Source organism: Genypterus blacodes, unplaced genomic scaffold (assembly GCF_046128005.1).
Source record: "Genypterus blacodes isolate CSIRO-AG114 ecotype Tasmania unplaced genomic scaffold, CSIRO-AGI_Gbla_v1 ptg000438l_1, whole genome shotgun sequence".
In the NCBI taxonomy this organism is placed as follows: domain Eukaryota; kingdom Metazoa; phylum Chordata; class Actinopteri; order Ophidiiformes; family Ophidiidae; genus Genypterus; species Genypterus blacodes.
The window spans coordinates 1,264,488-1,288,133 of NW_027467208.1; the positions used below are offsets into that span (position 1 = coordinate 1,264,488).

General features: G+C 43.8%; 1 protein-coding gene across 1 annotated transcript; it reads left to right on the plus strand.

Moving 5' to 3' along the window:
* Positions 1–773: 773 nt before the first annotated feature.
* On the plus strand, positions 774–23,553 carry eppk1 (epiplakin 1). Its single transcript, XM_076139263.1, has 3 exons — positions 774–892; positions 3,482–3,600; positions 4,957–23,553. The coding sequence occupies exon 3, from the start codon at positions 4,971–4,973 to the stop codon at positions 23,196–23,198; it is 18,228 nt and encodes a 6,075-aa protein (XP_075995378.1). The 5' UTR covers positions 774–892; positions 3,482–3,600; positions 4,957–4,970; the 3' UTR covers positions 23,199–23,553.
* Positions 23,554–23,646: the final 93 nt, after the last annotated feature.

The window sequence follows — 23,646 nt, forward strand, 5'->3', positions numbered from 1 at the left end:
TGTGTAAATTCAGTGTAACCTTGGTTTAACAGTTGAAACGGTATAACCGAAAGTGTTCTCACACTCACCGAGGTGGAGTTGCATCATAGAGTATCGATTGAGCCACCTGGACTAAATACTTCATCACTTTTTCCACCTCCGCTCATTAGTCATTAAAAATACGTTTTCTTTAAAGGTGTCGCTTCAGTCTGACACACACCTTTGTGTCTGCTGTGACGACAATCCTAACAGATGTTTTTGTGTGCTTGCTCACACTTTGGTTTTGCAATCAAATGTTCCAGTAAACGTCCCTGACACCCGATCTGTCGGCGGCGTCTCTAAGTCAAACTTGAAAACCTGCCAAAGTTGAGGGAAAGAAAAACCGAAGGAAACACAGCGCTCTGCGTACTCAGGGCCTCCAGCTCTTCCTGCCGCGACACGACCGGTGAGATAAGACCCTGAGACATGCGTGCGTCAATGTTCCCCTACAATACGAACATCATAAAAGTACACGGTGAAAACTGGCACACCTTGGTCGTGCCGTTGATGACAGGTTGAGAACCACCCACTGCATTGTGAAGGTTTACGTGCAAAGCTGCTTCAGCAACCTGTCCAACTATTGTGCAGCCAGAAAAGCTCAAATGGCTTGCAGGTGTTTGTTTGATAGCACCGAAGAACAGTTTGGAGGAAATCTGTAGGCATTTTTGTCATTCCTGGGCTCTGTGCAGAGATCTGCAGCCTCACAGGCTGAGCGTCGTCACAAGGGGAGGGACTCTCTGGACCTGCTTATATATTTGACCAGAGAGCAGAGACAGCTCACTCTGAGGTGAGGAGGAGTACTTCAGGATCTATGAGACAGACCACTCCTAACCAGCACACAGTGGAACTCTGACCTGCATTCCAAGCCCCTCAGGTAAGGAGACCATTACTTAAGCTGGTGATATAAATGTAATGTTTACTTTTGATTGCTTAGTTTTTATTCAGTAATGGTCGGATATTCTGAAAGGAAAGCTTGTGGTTTCTGTCAGATGTTAAAATCGCAAAAGAAGCTGTTGCCCCCTTCTCTTCTGAGAGGGACGACTTTGGGCTGGATGTTGATGTCACAAAAGTGAAGAAACATGAGATATCCTGCACACTGGACCACTCCCCCTGCTGATAAAAAGGGAAAGCAAACATTCATTGCTGATTCCCTTTGACCACATTTGTATAAATAATGTTTAACCAATGCAGACTCCAGTGTCTCTAAACAAGCCAGCATACAATGGAAAACACTAATACTAATCCTTGGTAGTCCAAAGTTACAATGCTAGAAAGTGTTATGCAACATTAATATGAATCCTCCGAGGCCTCATTCATTCCTGTTTCTTGCCCTGTGGTGGTAACAACACTGCACGCGAATGACAAAGGTGTGCAAGTGTGTCAAGTATGTGACACAGGGTTGTGTAATATTAACCCTATGGGTGAGAGAACTTGTGGCTTCTGCTGTGTGTTTGCTTGTTGTAGATCTTGTAAAAGAAGGAGCAGGTTCAAGGGCCAAAACCCCTCACGTCACTCAAGACAGGTTCTTGGCTCAGAGCTACAGTTAAACGGTGTATAACTCATTTTGACAAGCAGCTGTAACCTTTATCTACATTGAACACATAAATCAAAAGCTTAACACCTCCTTCGTTGCAAACAAATGCATCGTATCTTGGCAAATTACAATTTCATTTCTGTTTAGCGTGACAGGAAATCGGTCCCGGATGAGCGCATCAGAAAGATACTATTGTTCTGTTAATTAGGAAGAAGTGTAACTAATGTGCTTGACTACATGCGTATAGGGAAGAACACAGACACAGACATGGTACAAATCTGCAGGCAGTTTGAGGCAGAGGCTGAGCTTTGTTTATTGACGAATACGTGAACACGGAGAAGAACAAATTGCGTGTGTAACTCTTCTATGCCGGTCATTAGATCTTTAGCTGCTTAAGCCAAATGCCAGGTTGTCTTTGTAAATGTGAATGTGGCTGAGCAGAAGTTACTCCCACTGTTCTGAGAGGGAGTTAAAACGATAATCATTTAGATAGTGAATTTGACTGAAGATTCTACTGTATTTGCTTAACACGCGATAAGAAAATACAGAACATGAGGTGTAATAAATGCAAAGTCAATGTTCAACGTCTTTTACAACATTTACAAAGTGGGCGACGACCTCAAACAGCAAATAAAGCATTTACAGCTAAATAAACCATGGCACCTACATGTACAGATGTCTGTCTGTTTTCATAGAAACCATGTGGTAACTGTAAAACAGGCCATTGACTTCTGTTAAAAGGGCACGAAAACAAGCAGAACACACCTTGAGTCTGCTGTTGTGTTGACTGCTGCTGTCGGGGCAGTGTTATTTTTAACTCAGTGGCACATTAATCAGGTAAAACAATGGTTGAGTGACAGCAAGTGATTGAGGCATTGTGCAGTCCTAGCTTACTTTCTCTTTTTCCTCCTTAATCTTCGGCTTTAACTCTGAACTCTCCTACACACCCTCTTTTATTACAGTCGTTCCACTCACTCCCACAGGTTGTAATGACATCATTGAACCCAGTCACTGCCAACTACGGGCAGGACATGTGGAAAGAAACATTTTAGAAAAATGAACTCCCTTCACTTACTTGATTGTGGTGTATGTGTGTGAATGTTCAAGTCAAAGTAGAAAAAACTGCAAAAAGAAAAGTCTGATGGAGCAAACTGGATTTAGATCTAGTAACAGAAAGGTAGTGAGGCGGGTCATAACAGAAATGAATCTGATATAAATAAACATGTGTCTGTCATTTGTCTAATGACTGATCAGTCAACAGCATCAAGTTGTGTGTTAGAAGCAAAAGGGCGTCTCTCCATGGCACTTGTTAAAGTTGTGTTACAGTTAAGTGCATCTTACTAGTCCAGTTTTGGTTTGAGGTGTCTTAGCATGCAAAAACAAATATATGATATTTGTGAAACATGTTTGAACTGGCAGAAGGTAGATGTACAGAAAAGAAGCATCAGCCTAATTACATTTTCTTTCTGCACTGTACATTATGTACCATACACTCGACTATGAACTCAGATGCTTTGTTGTGTTTGTGTAAAAAGAGGAGTGTCACAGGCCGACCGCTTTGGTGTTCTGCCTGTGTTCACGCCTGTTTCCTCTCACAGTCCCAACACTTGCAACTTAGGTGAATGGGAAACTCTCAAACGTGTGCCAGTCCTGTGAAAAACATGGAATCAATGGCTTTAGAGGAGATTATATGAGTACGGAGTTATATATAAAACTTCAATGTTGTTCTGTGCTATCTGATTCAGTGTTTTTATAGTAACAAGTGTCCAACACAGATAACTATAGTATTAGTCATCAACAGTAAAAATGCCACAAACATACTTTAGAGATTAAATACTCACACACAAACATAATTGTTGAATTCTAGAATTCCCCAAGGGGATGAATAAAGTACTAATCTGTCTATTTTGTGTCGTCTGATCTCTGCAGGGTGGGCGTTTCAAAGCCAAACCTGCTTCGCCCACGACAGCTCTTTAGTCATTTCCCTGGAATCTGGAAAGGCCAGGAGTACCAACCAAGATCTGAGGCTTTCACAGACTGATCTTAAGGTTTGATACAGACACAGACCATTTTTGGGCAAGAATTGGAAGGCACAAACTGACTTGCAATTGCAATCTGTATAAAAGGATGATTACAAAGTTGTAGCGCGCCATTACCTTCAATGCTATGGAGGACTAAAAGTGCCAAAATTAAATAAATACATACGCCATTAAATAATTAATTAAAAGTGTCATTAATTAATTAAATGTGTCAATAATTAATTAAATGTGTCATTAAATGTGAAATAATTGATTAAATAAAACAAGTCATATAATTAAAAAAAAACATTTAATTATTTCAGTGCACATTTAATTATTTCAAAGTTCGGTTTTACAGCGAACCATGAATTAATTTTATCTGTCAAATTTACCCGTCAAAGTTAGAGGGCGGGTTCTTACACCTGATTGGTTACCCTGCACATCAAGTCAAGGCAAATCGATTCCAGATAATGGATTGATGCAAAGCTTTAATAAATGCTTTACACGCTACATGCTCGAGGTCAGCAGGTCCTGCTGCCACATACTGTGCAAGGTCTAAAATATCTCTCACCAACTCTCTAGAAAGTTCACGGAGATCCTCCATCAACACAGCCGCCATGTTTAGAAAAACTTCTTCTACTTTCTGTTTCAAGGCAGACCAAAGCAGTGGATTAGACTAGATGCGCGTTAGCCCCGCCTACCGACTTTGATGGGAGAGGTTGACGGATAAAATTAATTCATGGTTCGCTGTAACACCGAACTATGAAATAATTAAATGTGCACTGAAATAATTAAATATTTTTTTTTTTTTTTTTTTTTTAAATTGTATGACTTGTTTTATTCAATCAATTATTTCCCATTTAATGACACATTTAATTAATTATTGACACTTTTAATTAATTATTTAATGGCGTATTTATTTATTTAATTTTGGCACTTTTAGTCCTCCATACAATGCAACTAGTATCAGTTTATGCATTTATGTCAGCACAGTTTGTATTAATTTGGGATTGAACATAAAGGGTGTTGATCACAGACAGCTAATACAGGGTTAGTAGCACTAAGAAAACCCCATCATGCTGTTTTAAATAAATTGCATATTTATTATCATTATCATCATCATTACTATTATTATTATTATTATTATTATTATTATTACTACAATGTCTATGCCAAATTTGTCAAGGCATTTGTCACTTTGGGATTGCTTCTAACTATGAAAAGTGCTCTACAAATAAAATGTATTATTATTATTATTACTTGTCAACCCACTGCAAAAAAATCAAAAGCAAAGAGAGTGGTACTTAATTGCAATGCATAAAATATCCAACTAGCATTGTCTAAATTATTTTCTTCTATAATAAATGCGTCTGTATTTTAATACAGATCATTAGGCCAAGATGGACTCCGTCAATCAAGATTCCGAAGTCAAGCAAAATGGCTTCACAAAAACCCATGGACCTGTGGCTGGAATACTACTGGAGAAGACAAAGGAGAAGATGAGCATATATCAAGCCATGAAAAAGCGTCTTCTTAAACCAGGCACAGCATTAGCCCTGCTGGAAGCACAGGCTGCCACTGGGGGCATTGTAGACCCAGTCAACAACCAAACACTGTCAGTTACAGATGCAGTTAAGGAGGGAATAATTGGACTGGAGATGAAAGAGAAACTCCATGCAGCGGAGAAAGCTGTCCACGGCTATGTAGATCCATACACAAATGAAACAATAGCTCTGTTCCAAGCTATACGAAAAGATTTAGTCCCAAGAGATTATGGATTGAGGCTGCTAGAAGCACAGATATACACACAAGGCCTGTTTGACCCTGTTGAAATGAAAAACATTTCAATTGAATCAGCAACTGAGAAGGGCTACTATGAAAAAGGCTTGCTCAGTGACCAAATGGAGGAGCTCTCAGTGTTTTATGATCCAAACACACGCGAAAACCTCAACTACCATCATCTCACAGAGAAATGCATTGTGGAGCCTGACACAGGTCTGCTGCTGCTCTCTGTTGGCATCACCTTCAAAGGCCTCCGAAGAGGCATTTCCTGCACTGAACTTCTTGAGTCTAAAATCATTGACAAAGAAACATACGACGACTTACAGGAGGGTAAGACCACAACACAGGATGTGATGTTGATGGAGACAGTGAAGGAATACTTGGAGGGTAAGGGAAGTATTGCAGGCATTGCAATACTCTCGTCAGACCAGAGAATGAGTATTTATCAAGCCATGAAGCAAGGCATACTGATGCCTGGAACAGCACTTGTTCTACTGGAGGCACAAGCAGTAACTGGATTCATGATTGACCCTGTTCAGAATGCAAAGTACAGTGTGGAGGAAGCAGTCAAAAACAAACTTGTAGGCCCAGAATATCATGCAAAGTTACTTTCTGCTGAGCGTGCTGTGACTGGATACAAAGACCCATACTCAGGTGAAACCATATCCCTGTTTCAAGCACTATCAAAGGATCTTATTGTAAAGGAACATGGGATCCGCTTACTTGAGGCGCAAATCGCAACAGGTGGAATAATTGATCCAATCAACAGCCACAGACTTCCAACAGAAGTGGCGTACAAGAGGGGTTTCTTCAATGAGGATATGAACGCCATATTAGAGGATTCAGGGGATGACACAAAAGGGTTTTTTGACCCAAACACAAAAGACAATCTCACTTATCTGCAGCTGATGGAAAGGTGTGTCATCGATCCTGCCACTGGGTTGTGCCTCCTCCCTCTCCATGATAAGACTGAGGTGAATTTCAACTTCATTGACTACCAAACTAAAATGGCTTTCAAAGAACAGAAGGTGAATGTGACATGTGGGAAGTACATGGGAATGACAGTATCTCTGTGGGAACTACTGATGTCAGAATACTTCAATGAACACCAGAGGCAAGACATCATTCAGCAGTACAGGCAAGGAAAGCTCAATATCAAGACAATCATCACAATGGTTCTGGAAGCCATAGAGAAGTCTGTGACAACAACTGAGGTCATCTTTGAAGGTATCAGAGAAACTGTCACAGCCAAACAACTTGTAGAGGCAGACATCATTACTGAGCAGGACCTGGAGGACCTGAAACAGGGAAAGAAGTCAATAACGGAGGTTACAGAGGATAAAAATGTCAATGTATACCTACAGGGGAAAGACAGTATTGCGGGTGTTATCCTTCCTGATTCTCAAGTCATGACAATCTACCAGGCCAAACAGAAACGACTGCTGATGCCAGGAACTGCTCTGATTCTGCTGGAGGCACAGGCAGCTACAGGATTCATTATTGACCCTATTGGAAACAGAAAGTTTTCAGTGGAGGAAGCTGTGAAAGCAAGGATCGTGGGGCCTGAAGTTTATCAAAAGTTGCTCTCTGCAGAGAGAGCAGTCACTGGATACAAAAACCCATATGATGGTAAAATTATTTCATTGTTCCAAGCCATGCAAAAAGACCTCATTGTACACGAGCATGGGATTCGCTTGCTGGAGGCACAAATTGCCACAGGTGGAGTCATCGACCCTGTCAACAGCCATCGCATTCCTGTTCATGTAGCCTATGAGAGGGGGTATTTTAATGAGGACATGAATCAGATCCTGATTGATCCAAGTGATGACACCAAAGGATTCTTTGACCCCAACACCCATGAGAACTTGACATACTTGCAGCTTATGTCCAGATGTGTCAAAGATCCAAGTACAGGCCTGTGTCTCTTGCCACTCAAAGGCAAAAGAAAACAAATTAACATAGATGACCAGATTAGGGAATTGTTTAGAACTACAACAGTGAATGTAAAGTATGGCAGATTCAAGGGCAAGCTCACAACTCTGTGGGATCTCATCAACTCAGAGTATCTCTCTGAAATCAAAAGACAGGAGTTGTTCAAGCTCTATAAATCAAGGAAAATCACAATTGAGCAAATCATTGTCACCATCTTGGAAATCATTGAGAGTAAGGAGATAAAACAACAAGCAGCACTGAATTTTGAAGGTCTCAGGGGAAATGTCTCTGTTGTGGATCTTTTGGAGCTAGAAATTGTGGATGAAAAGACATACAGCAGTTTGCTCAGTGGAGAAATGTCAAGTGATGATGTGATGAAGATGGACAGTGTGAGAGCCTATCTGGAAGGAAAAAGCTGTGTTGCTGGTGTGATACTGCAACCCTCCAACCAGAAGCTAAGCATCTATGAGGCACAGAGAATAGGCATCCTAACACCCGGTACTGCACATTGTCTCCTTGAAGCACAAGCAGCCACAGGATTCATTGTTGATCCTCTGACAGACAAAAGATTTACCGTAGAACAGGCTCTCAGAGAGAAAGTAATCGGTCCATTAATGTATGAAAAACTTCTGGATGCTGAGAGGGCCGTCACTGGTTATACAGATCCATACACTGACAAAAAGATCTCTCTCTTCCAAGCCTTGAAAAAGGATCTGATTGTAGAGCAGCATGGTATTCGTTTACTTGAGGCCCAGATTGCTACAGGAGGCATCATTGACCCCTTGAAGTGCATTCACTTACCCCTGGAGGTTGCATACAGGAAAGGCTACTTTGATACAGAACATAACCAAATTCTGTCAGATGCAACAGATGACTCAAAAGGTTTCTTTGACCCAAAGACAAAAGAAAACGTGTCATACAAGGAGATGTTGAGTCGATGTGTGAAAGATGAAGAAACAGGTATGTGTCTTCTGGTGCTAAACGACCCGCCAAAAGCTGCGGAAATGAAGAAGAAAATGTACACCGACACAGAGATAAAGCAAGAGTTTGAAAAGACAGCTGTGAATATCTCAGTGGGACATTATTCAGGAAAATCTGTTTCTCTTTGGGACTTGATTCACTCTGTATATTTCACAGAGGATCAGCGACTTGAATTCATTGAAAAATACAGAACAGGGAATCTAAGCACACAAACAATAATCACAATGGTGATTTGCATAATCAAAAAACTGGAGCAGAGTCACACTCAGACAATGACAATGGGCCTGAGAAAGCCTGTCTCTGCACAACAACTACTGGATTGTGATATCATTGATGAAGACACATTCAATAGTGTCAAAGGAGGGAAAATCACTTTGGAAGCGGTGACTCAACGTGAATCTGTGAGAGGATACCTGAAAGGTACTGGAAGCATTGCTGGAATCAAGGTTCATCCATCCCAGAAAGTAATGAGCATCTATGACGCTAAATCACAAGGTCTACTAACACCTGGTATTGCACTTGTACTGCTTGAAGCACAGGCTGCAACAGGATGGATTATTGACCCCGTCAAAAAACAGTTCTACAGTGTTGATGAGGCAGCAAGAGAAAAAGTAATTGGGGCAGATGTACACGAACAACTTCTCTCAGCTGAACAAGCCATCACTGGTTACAGGGATCCTTACACAAAAGCAACAATATCAGTCTTTGAAGCCATGAATGAAAAGCTGATTCAGGGAAGCCATGGTATTCATCTTCTTGAAGCACAGCTAGCAACTGGTGGTGTCATTGACCCAAATCAAAGTCATAGGCTTCCTCTTCAGGTAGCCATTAAAAAGGGGTATATTGACGAAGACATGAACAGAAATCTGTTGAATCCCAGTGATGACACAAAGACGTATTATGATCCAAACGCCAAGGAAAATGTCACTTACCACCAGCTGATGAACTGTTGTGAGAAAGACGCTAAGACTGAGCTTCTTCTCCTACCCCTGTACGAAGAGGACTCTTGCATCTTACACACAGATGAACAAACAGAACTTGCATTCAAAAACAAATCTATTACCATAAATGTAGGAAAATTCAAAGGCAAAGAATTGACACTGTGGGAAGTGTTGCTTTCTGAATACATTTCAGAACAAAAAAGGGAACAGCTCATTCAACAATACAAGACAAGAACAATGACAATAGAGGAGATCATTGAAATAATCACTGTTATCATTACCGAGTTAACCTCAAAAGAAAGGAAATTCAAAGGACTGAGAAAGCGGGTGTCAGCAAGTGAATTGTATGAGTCAAAGATTATCTCAAAGGAGCTTTTCACACGCATAATTCAAGGGGAAGTCACTGAAGAAAAAGTGAGCGAAATGGAATCAATTCAAAAGTATCTAGGGGCTACCAACTGTATAGCAGGTGTACTACTTGAATCCACAAAAAAGGTCATGAGTATATATGAGGCGAAATCAAAAGGTCTCCTGACCCCTGGTACTTCTCTGATTCTGCTGGAGGCCCAGGCTGCTACTGGATTTGTCATCAACCCAGTCAACAACAAGAAACTCTCTGTAGAGGAAGCTGTGGACCAAAGAGTGGTTGGCAGTGAGTGGAAGAAAAAACTGCTTTCAGCAGAAAGAGCAGTTACAGGATACAAGGATCCATACACAGGCAATACAATTTCCTTGTTCCAGGCCTTGACAAAGGATCTCATTGTAAAGGATCATGGAATTCGCCTCCTTGAAGCACAAATTGCCACTGGGGGCATAATCGATCCAGTCCATAGCCATAGAGTGCCAGTACAGGTGGCATACCAAAGAGGTTACTTTGATGAGAAAATGAACCAGATTCTGTCTGACCCTGATGATGACACCAAGGGCTTTTTTGACCCCAACACTCAAGAGAACCTCACCTATCTTCAATTGGTTGAGAGGTGCACCAAAGATCCCATTACAGGCCTTAGTTTACTGGTCATAGTCAAGAAAGGAGAGTTTTACTTCTTTGTTGATGAGGCAACAAAACTCATTCTGAAATCCACAACAACCACCAAGGCAGGCGGGAAATACCAAGGACAAACTGTTTCTCTGTGGGATCTGCTTTACTCTAAATACATCACTGAGGAGAAGAGGAGAGAGCTTGTGCAGCAGTACAAGTCTGGTGCCATCACGCCTGATCGTTTCTTGGAAATTGTCCTCATAATCATTCAGAACCAGACCACAACATCCTGGGATTCATCAGTTGTCATGTGCCTACCACCAGAACCCAAGTCCAACGGCAGCACAACAAAATCTACAACCACCACCACTACTACAATAACAGACACGAGCCAAACTCAAAACTTTCGGGGAATCAGGAAGGATGTCTCTGCTCATGAGCTGCTTGACTCAAAGATTATTAATGAAGACCTCTATGAAGACCTCAGTGCAGGAAAGGTCACAGTGAAAGAAGTGAGTGAGATGAACTCAGTGAGGAAGTTCTTAGAAGGGACCAACAGCATCGCAGGTGTGTACTTGCAGTCCAACAAGGAGACTCTTAGCATCTATGAGGCAAAGTCCAAAGGCCTCCTGACCCCTGGTACTTCTCTGGTTCTGCTGGAGGCCCAGGCTGCTACTGGCTTTGTCATCGACCCAGTCAACAACAAAAAACTCTCCGTAGAGGAAGCTGTGGACCAAAGGCTGGTTGGCAGTGAGTGGAAGAAAAAACTGCTTTCAGCAGAAAGAGCAGTTACAGGATACAAGGATCCATACACAGGAAACACAATTTCCTTGTTCCAGGCCTTGACAAAGGATCTCATTGTAAAGGATCATGGAATTCGCCTCCTTGAAGCACAAATTGCCACTGGGGGCATAATCGATCCAGTCCATAGCCATAGAGTGCCAGTACAGGTGGCATACCAAAGAGGTTACTTTGATGAGAAAATGAACCAGATTCTGTCTGACCCTGATGATGACACCAAGGGCTTTTTTGACCCCAACACACAGGAGAACCTCACCTATCTTCAATTGGTTGAGAGGTGTGTCACAGACCCCATTACAGGCCTTAGTTTACTGGTCATTGTCAAGAAAGGAGAGTTTTACTTCTTTGTTGACGACACAACAAAACTCATTCTGAAATCCACAACAACCACCAAGGCAGGCAGCAGATATCAAGGACAAACTGTTTCTCTGTGGGATCTGCTTTACTCCAAATACATCACTGAGGAGAAGAGGAGAGAGCTTGTGCAGCAGTACAAGTCTGGTGCCATCACGACTGAACGTTTCTTAGAGATCATCCTGACAATCATTCAGAAGCAGACCACAACATCCTGGGATTCATCAGTTGTCATGTGCCTACCACCAGAACCCAAGTCCAACGGCAGCACAACAAAATCTACAACCACCACCACCACTACAATAACAGACACGAGCCAAACTCAAAACTTTCAAGGAATCAGGAAGAATGTCTCTGCTCATGAGCTGCTTGAGTCAAAGATTATTAATGAAGACCTCTATGAAGACCTCAGTGCAGGGAAGGTCACAGTGAAAGAGGTGAGTGAGATGAACTCAGTGAGGAAGTTCCTAGAAGGGACCAACAGCATCGCAGGTGTGTACTTGCAGTCCAACAAAGAGACTCTTAGCATCTATGAGGCAAAGTCCAAAGGCCTCCTGACCCCTGGTACCTCTCTGATTCTGTTGGAGGCCCAGGCTGCTACTGGCTTTGTCATCGACCCAGTCAACAACAAAAAACTCTCCGTAGAGGAAGCTGTGGACCAAAGGCTGGTTGGCAGTGAGTGGAAGAAAAAACTGCTTTCAGCAGAAAGAGCAGTTACAGGATACAAGGATCCATACACAGACAATACAATTTCCTTGTTCCAGGCCTTGACAAAGGATCTCATTGTAAAGGATCATGGAATTCGCCTCCTTGAAGCACAAATTGCCACTGGGGGCATAATCGATCCAGTCCATAGCCATAGAGTGCCAGTACAGGTGGCATACCAAAGAGGTTACTTTGATGAGAAAATGAACCAGATTCTGTCTGACCCTGATGATGACACCAAGGGCTTTTTTGACCCCAACACTCAAGAGAACCTCACCTATCTTCAATTGGTTGAGAGGTGTGTCACAGACCCCATTACAGGCCTTAGTTTACTGGTCATTGTCAAGAAAGGAGAGTTTTACTTCTTTGTTGATGAGGCAACGAAACTCATTCTGAAATCCGCAACAACCACCAAGGCAGGCGGGAAATACCAAGGACAAACTGTTTCTCTGTGGGATCTGCTTTACTCCAAATACATCACTGAGGAGAAGAGGAGAGAGCTTGTGCAGCAGTACAAGTCTGGTGCCATCACGACTGAACGTTTCTTAGAGATCATCCTGACAATCATTCAGAAGCAGACCACAACATCCTGGGATTCATCAGTTGTCATGTGCCTACCACCAGAACCCAAGTCCAACGGCAGCACAACAAAATCTACAACCACCACCACCACTACAATAACAGACACGAGCCAAACTCAAAACTTTCAAGGAATCAGGAAGAATGTCTCTGCTCATGAGCTGCTTGAGTCAAAGATTATTAATGAAGACCTCTATGAAGACCTCAGTGCAGGGAAGGTCACAGTGAAAGAGGTGAGTGAGATGAACTCAGTGAGGAAGTTCCTAGAAGGGACCAACAGCATCGCAGGTGTGTACTTGCAGTCCAACAAAGAGACTCTTAGCATCTATGAGGCAAAGTCCAAAGGCCTCCTGACCCCTGGTACCTCTCTGATTCTGTTGGAGGCCCAGGCTGCTACTGGCTTTGTCATCGACCCAGTCAACAACAAAAAACTCTCCGTAGAGGAAGCTGTGGACCAAAGGCTGGTTGGCAGTGAGTGGAAGAAAAAACTGCTTTCAGCAGAAAGAGCAGTTACAGGATACAAGGATCCATACACAGACAATACAATTTCCTTGTTCCAGGCCTTGACAAAGGATCTCATTGTAAAGGATCATGGAATTCGCCTCCTTGAAGCACAAATTGCCACTGGGGGCATAATCGATCCAGTCCATAGCCATAGAGTGCCAGTACAGGTGGCATACCAAAGAGGTTACTTTGATGAGAAAATGAACCAGATTCTGTCTGACCCTGATGATGACACCAAGGGCTTTTTTGACCCCAACACTCAAGAGAACCTCACCTATCTTCAATTGGTTGAGAGGTGTGTCACAGACCCCATTACAGGCCTTAGTTTACTGGTCATTGTCAAGAAAGGAGAGTTTTACTTCTTTGTTGATGAGGCAACGAAACTCATTCTGAAATCCGCAACAACCACCAAGGCAGGCGGGAAATACCAAGGACAAACTGTTTCTCTGTGGGATCTGCTTTACTCCAAATACATCACTGAGGAGAAGAGGAGAGAGCTTGTGCAGCAGTACAAGTCTGGTGCCATCACGACTGAACGTTTCTTAGAGATCATCCTGACAATCATTCAGAGGCAGACAACAACATCCTGGGATTCATCAGTTGTCATGTGCCTACCACCAGAACCCAAGTCCAACGGCAGCACAACAAAATCTACAACCACCACCACCACTACAATAACAGACACGAGCCAAACTCAAAACTTTCAAGGAATCAGGAAGAATGTCTCTGCTCATGAGCTGCTTGAGTCAAAGATTATTAATGAAGACCTCTATGAAGACCTCAGTGCAGGGAAGGTCACAGTGAAAGAGGTGAGTGAGATGAACTCAGTGAGGAAGTTCTTAGAAGGGACCAACAGCATCGCAGGTGTGTACTTGCAGTCCAACAAAGAGACTCTTAGCATCTATGAGGCAAAGTCCAAAGGCCTCCTGACCCCTGGTACCTCTCTGATTCTGTTGGAGGCCCAGGCTGCTACTGGCTTTGTCATCGACCCAGTCAACAACAAAAAACTCTCCGTAGAGGAAGCTGTGGACCAAAGGCTGGTTGGCAGTGAGTGGAAGAAAAAACTGCTTTCAGCAGAAAGAGCAGTTACAGGATACAAGGATCCATACACAGACAATACAATTTCCTTGTTCCAGGCCTTGACAAAGGATCTCATTGTAAAGGATCATGGAATTCGCCTCCTTGAAGCACAAATTGCCACTGGGGGCATAATCGATCCAGTCCATAGCCATAGAGTGCCAGTACAGGTGGCATACCAAAGAGGTTACTTTGATGAGAAAATGAACCAGATTCTGTCTGACCCTGATGATGACACCAAGGGCTTTTTTGACCCCAACACTCAAGAGAACCTCACCTATCTTCAATTGGTTGAGAGGTGTGTCACAGACCCCATTACAGGCCTTAGTTTACTGGTCATTGTCAAGAAAGGAGAGTTTTACTTCTTTGTTGATGAGGCAACGAAACTCATTCTGAAATCCGCAACAACGACCAAGGCAGGCGGGAAATACCAAGGACAAACTGTTTCTCTGTGGGATCTGCTTTACTCCAAATACATCACTGAGGAGAAGAGGAGAGAGCTCGTGCAGCAGTACAAGTCTGGTGCCATCACGACTGAACATTTCTTAGAGATCATCCTGACAATCATTCAGAAGCAGACCACAACATCCTGGGATTCATCAGTTGTCATGTGCCTACCACCAGAACCCAAGTCCAACGGCAGCACAACAAAATCTACAACCACCACCACCACTACATTAACAGACACGAGCCAAACTCAAAACTTTCAAGGAATCAAGAAGAATGTCTCTGCTCGTGAGCTGCTTGAGTCAAAGATTATTAATGAAGACCTCTATGAAGACCTCAGTGCAGGGAAGGTCACAGTGAAAGAGGTGAGTGAGATGAACTCAGTGAGGAAGTTCTTAGAAGGGACCAACAGCATCGCAGGTGTGTACTTGCAGTCCAACAAAGAGACTCTTAGCATCTATGAGGCAAAGTCCAAAGGCCTCCTGACCCCTGGTACCTCTCTGATTCTGTTGGAGGCCCAGGCTGCTACTGGCTTTGTCATCGACCCAGTCAACAACAAAAAACTCTCCGTAGAGGAAGCTGTGGACCAAAGGCTGGTTGGCAGTGAGTGGAAGAAAAAACTGCTTTCAGCAGAAAGAGCAGTTACAGGATACAAGGATCCATACACAGGAAACACAATTTCCTTGTTCCAGGCCTTGACAAAGGATCTCATTGTAAAGGATCATGGAATTCGCCTCCTTGAAGCACAAATTGCCACTGGGGGCATAATCGATCCAGTCCATAGCCATAGAGTGCCAGTACAGGTGGCATACCAAAGAGGTTACTATGATGAGAAAATGAACCAGATTCTGTCTGACCCTGATGATGACACCAAGGGCTTTTTTGACCCCAACACTCAAGAGAACCTCACCTATCTTCAATTGGTTGAGAGGTGTGTCACAGACCCCATTACAGGCCTTAGTTTACTGGTCATTGTCAAGAAAGGAGAGTTTTACTTCTTTGTTGATGAGGCAACGAAACTCATTCTGAAATCCACAACAACCACCAAGGCAGGCGGGAAATACCAAGGACAAACTGTTTCTCTGTGGGATCTGCTTTACTCCAAATACATCACTGAGGAGAAGAGGAGAGAGCTCGTGCAGCAGTACAAGTCTGGTGCCATCACGACTGAACGTTTCTTAGAGATCATCCTGACAATCATTCAGAAGCAGACCACAACATCCTGGGATTCATCAGTTGTCATGTGCCTACCACCAGAACCCAAGTCCAACGGCAGCACAACAAAATCTACAACCACCACCACCACTACAATAACAGACACGAGCCAAACTCAAAACTTTCAAGGAATCAAGAAGAATGTCTCTGCTCGTGAGCTGCTTGAGTCAAAGATTATTAATGAAGACCTCTATGAAGACCTCAGTGCAGGGAAGGTCACAGTGAAAGAGGTGAGTGAGATGAACTCAGTGAGGAAGTTCTTAGAAGGGACCAACAGCATCGCAGGTGTGTACTTGCAGTCCAACAAAGAGACTCTTAGCATCTATGAGGCAAAGTCCAAAGGCCTCCTGACCCCTGGTACCTCTCTGATTCTGTTGGAGGCCCAGGCTGCTACTGGCTTTGTCATCGACCCAGTCAACAACAAAAAACTCTCCGTAGAGGAAGCTGTGGACCAAAGGCTGGTTGGCAGTGAGTGGAAGAAAAAACTGCTTTCAGCAGAGAGAGCAGTTACAGGATACAAGGATCCATACACAGGAAACACAATTTCCTTGTTCCAGGCCTTGACAAAGGATCTCATTGTAAAGGATCATGGAATTCGCCTCCTTGAAGCACAAATTGCCACTGGGGGCATAATCGATCCAGTCCATAGCCATAGAGTGCCAGTACAGGTGGCATACCAAAGAGGTTACTATGATGAGAAAATGAACCAGATTCTGTCTGACCCTGATGATGACACCAAGGGCTTTTTTGACCCCAACACTCAAGAGAACCTCACCTATCTTCAATTGGTTGAGAGGTGTGTCACAGACCCCATTACAGGCCTTAGTTTACTGGTCATTGTCAAGAAAGGAGAGTTTTACTTCTTTGTTGATGAGGCAACGAAACTCATTCTGAAATCCGCAACAACCACCAAGGCAGGCGGGAAATACCAAGGACAAACTGTTTCTCTGTGGGATCTGCTTTACTCCAAATACATCACTGAGGAGAAGAGGAGAGAGCTCGTGCAGCAGTACAAGTCTGGTGCCATCACGACTGAACGTTTCTTAGAGATCATCCTGACAATCATTCAGAAGCAGACCACAACATCCTGGGATTCATCAGTTGTCATGTGCCTACCACCAGAACCCAAGTCCAACGGCAGCACAACAAAATCTACAACCACCACCACCACTACAATAACAGACACGAGCCAAACTCAAAACTTTCAAGGAATCAGGAAGAATGTCTCTGCTCATGAGCTGCTTGAGTCAAAGATTATTAATGAAGACCTCTATGAAGACCTCAGTGCAGGGAAGGTCACAGTGAAAGAGGTGAGTGAGATGAACTCAGTGAGGAAGTTCCTAGAAGGGACCAACAGCATCGCAGGTGTGTACTTGCAGTCCAACAAAGAGACTCTTAGCATCTATGAGGCAAAGTCCAAAGGCCTCCTGACCCCTGGTACCTCTCTGATTCTGTTGGAGGCCCAGGCTGCTACTGGCTTTGTCATCGACCCAGTCAACAACAAAAAACTCTCCGTAGAGGAAGCTGTGGACCAAAGGCTGGTTGGCAGTGAGTGGAAGAAAAAACTGCTTTCAGCAGAAAGAGCAGTTACAGGATACAAGGATCCATACACAGACAATACAATTTCCTTGTTCCAGGCCTTGACAAAGGATCTCATTGTAAAGGATCATGGAATTCGCCTCCTTGAAGCACAAATTGCCACTGGGGGCATAATCGATCCAGTCCATAGCCATAGAGTGCCAGTACAGGTGGCATACCAAAGAGGTTACTTTGATGAGAAAATGAACCAGATTCTGTCTGACCCTGATGATGACACCAAGGGCTTTTTTGACCCCAACACTCAAGAGAACCTCACCTATCTTCAATTGGTTGAGAGGTGTGTCACAGACCCCATTACAGGCCTTAGTTTACTGGTCATTGTCAAGAAAGGAGAGTTTTACTTCTTTGTTGATGAGGCAACGAAACTCATTCTGAAATCCACAACAACCACCACGGCAGGCGGGAAATACCAAGGACAAACTGTTTCTCTGTGGGATCTGCTTTACTCCAAATACATCACTGAGGAGAAGAGGAGAGAGCTCGTGCAGCAGTACAAGTCTGGTGCCATCACGACTGAACGTTTCTTAGAGATCATCCTGACAATCATTCAGAAGCAGACCACAACATCCTGGGATTCATCAGTTGTCATGTGCCTACCACCAGAACCCAAGTCCAACGGCAGCACAACAAAATCTACAACCACCACCACCACTACAATAACAGACACGAGCCAAACTCAAAACTTTCAAGGAATCAGGAAGAATGTCTCTGCTCATGAGCTGCTTGAGTCAAAGATTATTAATGAAGACCTCTATGAAGACCTCAGTGCAGGGAAGGTCACAGTGAAAGAGGTGAGTGAGATGAACTCAGTGAGGAAGTTCCTAGAAGGGACCAACAGCATCGCAGGTGTGTACTTGCAGTCCAACAAAGAGACTCTTAGCATCTATGAGGCAAAGTCCAAAGGCCTCCTGACCCCTGGTACCTCTCTGATTCTGTTGGAGGCCCAGGCTGCTACTGGCTTTGTCATCGACCCAGTCAACAACAAAAAACTCTCCGTAGAGGAAGCTGTGGACCAAAGGCTGGTTGGCAGTGAGTGGAAGAAAAAACTGCTTTCAGCAGAAAGAGCAGTTACAGGATACAAGGATCCATACACAGACAATACAATTTCCTTGTTCCAGGCCTTGACAAAGGATCTCATTGTAAAGGATCATGGAATTCGCCTCCTTGAAGCACAAATTGCCACTGGGGGCATAATCGATCCAGTCCATAGCCATAGAGTGCCAGTACAGGTGGCATACCAAAGAGGTTACTTTGATGAGAAAATGAACCAGATTCTGTCTGACCCTGATGATGACACCAAGGGCTTTTTTGACCCCAACACTCAAGAGAACCTCACCTATCTTCAATTGGTTGAGAGGTGTGTCACAGACCCCATTACAGGCCTTAGTTTACTGGTCATTGTCAAGAAAGGAGAGTTTTACTTCTTTGTTGATGAGGCAACGAAACTCATTCTGAAATCCACAACAACCACCAAGGCAGGCGGGAAATACCAAGGACAAACTGTTTCTCTGTGGGATCTGCTTTACTCCAAATACATCACTGAGGAGAAGAGGAGAGAGCTCGTGCAGCAGTACAAGTCTGGTGCCATCACGACTGAACGTTTCTTAGAGATCATCCTGACAATCATTCAGAAGCAGACCACAACATCCTGGGATTCATCAGTTGTCATGTGCCTACCACCAGAACCCAAGTCCAACGGCAGCACAACAAAATCTACAACCACCACCACCACTACAATAACAGACACGAGCCAAACTCAAAACTTTCAAGGAATCAGGAAGAATGTCTCTGCTCATGAGCTGCTTGAGTCAAAGATTATTAATGAAGACCTCTATGAAGACCTCAGTGCAGGGAAGGTCACAGTGAAAGAGGTGAGTGAGATGAACTCAGTGAGGAAGTTCTTAGAAGGGACCAACAGCATCGCAGGTGTGTACTTGCAGTCCAACAAAGAGACTCTTAGCATCTATGAGGCAAAGTCCAAAGGCCTCCTGACCCCTGGTACCTCTCTGATTCTGTTGGAGGCCCAGGCTGCTACTGGCTTTGTCATCGACCCAGTCAACAACAAAAAACTCTCCGTAGAGGAAGCTGTGGACCAAAGGCTGGTTGGCAGTGAGTGGAAGAAAAAACTGCTTTCAGCAGAAAGAGCAGTTACAGGATACAAGGATCCATACACAGACAATACAATTTCCTTGTTCCAGGCCTTGACAAAGGATCTCATTGTAAAGGATCATGGAATTCGCCTCCTTGAAGCACAAATTGCCACTGGGGGCATAATCGATCCAGTCCATAGCCATAGAGTGCCAGTACAGGTGGCATACCAAAGAGGTTACTTTGATGAGAAAATGAACCAGATTCTGTCTGACCCTGATGATGACACCAAGGGCTTTTTTGACCCCAACACTCAAGAGAACCTCACCTATCTTCAATTGGTTGAGAGGTGTGTCACAGACCCCATTACAGGCCTTAGTTTACTGGTCATTGTCAAGAAAGGAGAGTTTTACTTCTTTGTTGATGAGGCAACGAAACTCATTCTGAAATCCACAACAACCACCACGGCAGGCGGGAAATACCAAGGACAAACTGTTTCTCTGTGGGATCTGCTTTACTCCAAATACATCACTGAGGAGAAGAGGAGAGAGCTCGTGCAGCAGTACAAGTCTGGTGCCATCACGACTGAACGTTTCTTAGAGATCATCCTGACAATCATTCAGAAGCAGACCACAACATCCTGGGATTCATCAGTTGTCATGTGCCTACCACCAGAACCCAAGTCCAACGGCAGCACAACAAAATCTACAACCACCACCACCACTACAATAACAGACACGAGCCAAACTCAAAACTTTCAAGGAATCAGGAAGAATGTCTCTGCTCATGAGCTGCTTGAGTCAAAGATTATTAATGAAGACCTCTATGAAGACCTCAGTGCAGGGAAGGTCACAGTGAAAGAGGTGAGTGAGATGAACTCAGTGAGGAAGTTCCTAGAAGGGACCAACAGCATCGCAGGTGTGTACTTGCAGTCCAACAAAGAGACTCTTAGCATCTATGAGGCAAAGTCCAAAGGCCTCCTGACCCCTGGTACCTCTCTGATTCTGTTGGAGGCCCAGGCTGCTACTGGCTTTGTCATCGACCCAGTCAACAACAAAAAACTCTCCGTAGAGGAAGCTGTGGACCAAAGGCTGGTTGGCAGTGAGTGGAAGAAAAAACTGCTTTCAGCAGAAAGAGCAGTTACAGGATACAAGGATCCATACACAGACAATACAATTTCCTTGTTCCAGGCCTTGACAAAGGATCTCATTGTAAAGGATCATGGAATTCGCCTCCTTGAAGCACAAATTGCCACTGGGGGCATAATCGATCCAGTCCATAGCCATAGAGTGCCAGTACAGGTGGCATACCAAAGAGGTTACTTTGATGAGAAAATGAACCAGATTCTGTCTGACCCTGATGATGACACCAAGGGCTTTTTTGACCCCAACACTCAAGAGAACCTCACCTATCTTCAATTGGTTGAGAGGTGTGTCACAGACCCCATTACAGGCCTTAGTTTACTGGTCATTGTCAAGAAAGGAGAGTTTTACTTCTTTGTTGATGAGGCAACGAAACTCATTCTGAAATCCACAACAACCACCACGGCAGGCGGGAAATACCAAGGACAAACTGTTTCTCTGTGGGATCTGCTTTACTCCAAATACATCACTGAGGAGAAGAGGAGAGAGCTCGTGCAGCAGTACAAGTCTGGTGCCATCACGACTGAACGTTTCTTAGAGATCATCCTGACAATCATTCAGAAGCAGACCACAACATCCTGGGATTCATCAGTTGTCATGTGCCTACCACCAGAACCCAAGTCCAACGGCAGCACAACAAAATCTACAACCACCACCACCACTACAATAACAGACACGAGCCAAACTCAAAACTTTCAAGGAATCAGGAAGAATGTCTCTGCTCATGAGCTGCTTGAGTCAAAGATTATTAATGAAGACCTCTATGAAGACCTCAGTGCAGGGAAGGTCACAGTGAAAGAGGTGAGTGAGATGAACTCAGTGAGGAAGTTCCTAGAAGGGACCAACAGCATCGCAGGTGTGTACTTGCAGTCCAACAAAGAGACTCTTAGCATCTATGAGGCAAAGTCCAAAGGCCTCCTGACCCCTGGTACCTCTCTGATTCTGTTGGAGGCCCAGGCTGCTACTGGCTTTGTCATCGACCCAGTCAACAACAAAAAACTCTCCGTAGAGGAAGCTGTGGACCAAAGGCTGGTTGGCAGTGAGTGGAAGAAAAAACTGCTTTCAGCAGAAAGAGCAGTTACAGGATACAAGGATCCATACACAGACAATACAATTTCCTTGTTCCAGGCCTTGACAAAGGATCTCATTGTAAAGGATCATGGAATTCGCCTCCTTGAAGCACAAATTGCCACTGGGGGCATAATCGATCCAGTCCATAGCCATAGAGTGCCAGTACAGGTGGCATACCAAAGAGGTTACTTTGATGAGAAAATGAACCAGATTCTGTCTGACCCTGATGATGACACCAAGGGCTTTTTTGACCCCAACACTCAAGAGAACCTCACCTATCTTCAATTGGTTGAGAGGTGTGTCACAGACCCCATTACAGGCCTTAGTTTACTGGTCATTGTCAAGAAAGGAGAGTTTTACTTCTTTGTTGATGAGGCAACGAAACTCATTCTGAAATCCACAACAACCACCACGGCAGGCGGGAAATACCAAGGACAAACTGTTTCTCTGTGGGATCTGCTTTACTCCAAATACATCACTGAGGAGAAGAGGAGAGAGCTCGTGCAGCAGTACAAGTCTGGTGCCATCACGACTGAACGTTTCTTAGAGATCATCCTGACAATCATTCAGAAGCAGACCACAACATCCTGGGATTCATCAGTTGTCATGTGCCTACCACCAGAACCCAAGTCCAACGGCAGCACAACAAAATCTACAACCACCACCACCACTACAATAACAGACACGAGCCAAACTCAAAACTTTCAAGGAATCAGGAAGAATGTCTCTGCTCATGAGCTGCTTGAGTCAAAGATTATTAATGAAGACCTCTATGAAGACCTCAGTGCAGGGAAGGTCACAGTGAAAGAGGTGAGTGAGATGAACTCAGTGAGGAAGTTCTTAGAAGGGACCAACAGCATCGCAGGTGTGTACTTGCAGTCCAACAAAGAGACTCTTAGCATCTATGAGGCAAAGTCCAAAGGCCTCCTGACCCCTGGTACCTCTCTGATTCTGTTGGAGGCCCAGGCTGCTACTGGCTTTGTCATCGACCCAGTCAACAACAAAAAACTCTCCGTAGAGGAAGCTGTGGACCAAAGGCTGGTTGGCAGTGAGTGGAAGAAAAAACTGCTTTCAGCAGAAAGAGCAGTTACAGGATACAAGGATCCATACACAGGAAACACAATTTCCTTGTTCCAGGCCTTGACAAAGGATCTCATTGTAAAGGATCATGGAATTCGCCTCCTTGAAGCACAAATTGCCACTGGGGGCATAGTCGATCCAGTCCATAGCCATAGAGTGCCAGTACAGGTGGCATACCAAAGAGGTTACTTTGATGAGAAAATGAACCAGATTCTGTCTGACCCTGATGATGACACCAAGGGCTTTCTTGACCCCAACACACATGAGAACCTCACCTATCTTCAATTGGTTGAGAGGTGTGTCACAGACCCCATTACAGGCTTGACCTTACTCCCCTTGCATAAGTGAATGGAAGACAAACATTCAATTTTATTGCATGTCTTTTGCTTTAGTAGAGGTTCACATCTGTTAGTCTAAAAATAATCAAGTGTTTAAGTTAATTAAGTTTTGAATTTGCAACTTGTAATACAAATGTTTTTTTAATGAGAAGTGCTTTGTGAGCACAGTCATTGTTTTTTGGTCATGAAATGAAAACTGCTGACCAATGACCACCAGAGCCCCTAATGGATTTGAAGAGTTAACATTGATTTCAGCACTATTTTTTTTACCATTTTTCTACTTAATAGTTTCTGATTGTAACCAAAAGTATACATTTCACTGGCAGTGTTTTGATTTAACTGAGTAAAGTTAGAGGAAACCTGTTTTTGCATTTGTCTTGTGTTACCTTTATTTGTTGAAATATAACAATGTTTCAGTTGGTATACTCTCATGAGGAAAGTGAGTACTTAGACTGATT

What these genes read in the sequence shown, in the direction of transcription:
- eppk1 (XM_076139263.1), top strand. Translation starts at nt 4,971, where the DNA reads ATGGACTCCGTCAATCAAGATTCCGAAGTCAAGCAAAATGGCTTCACA.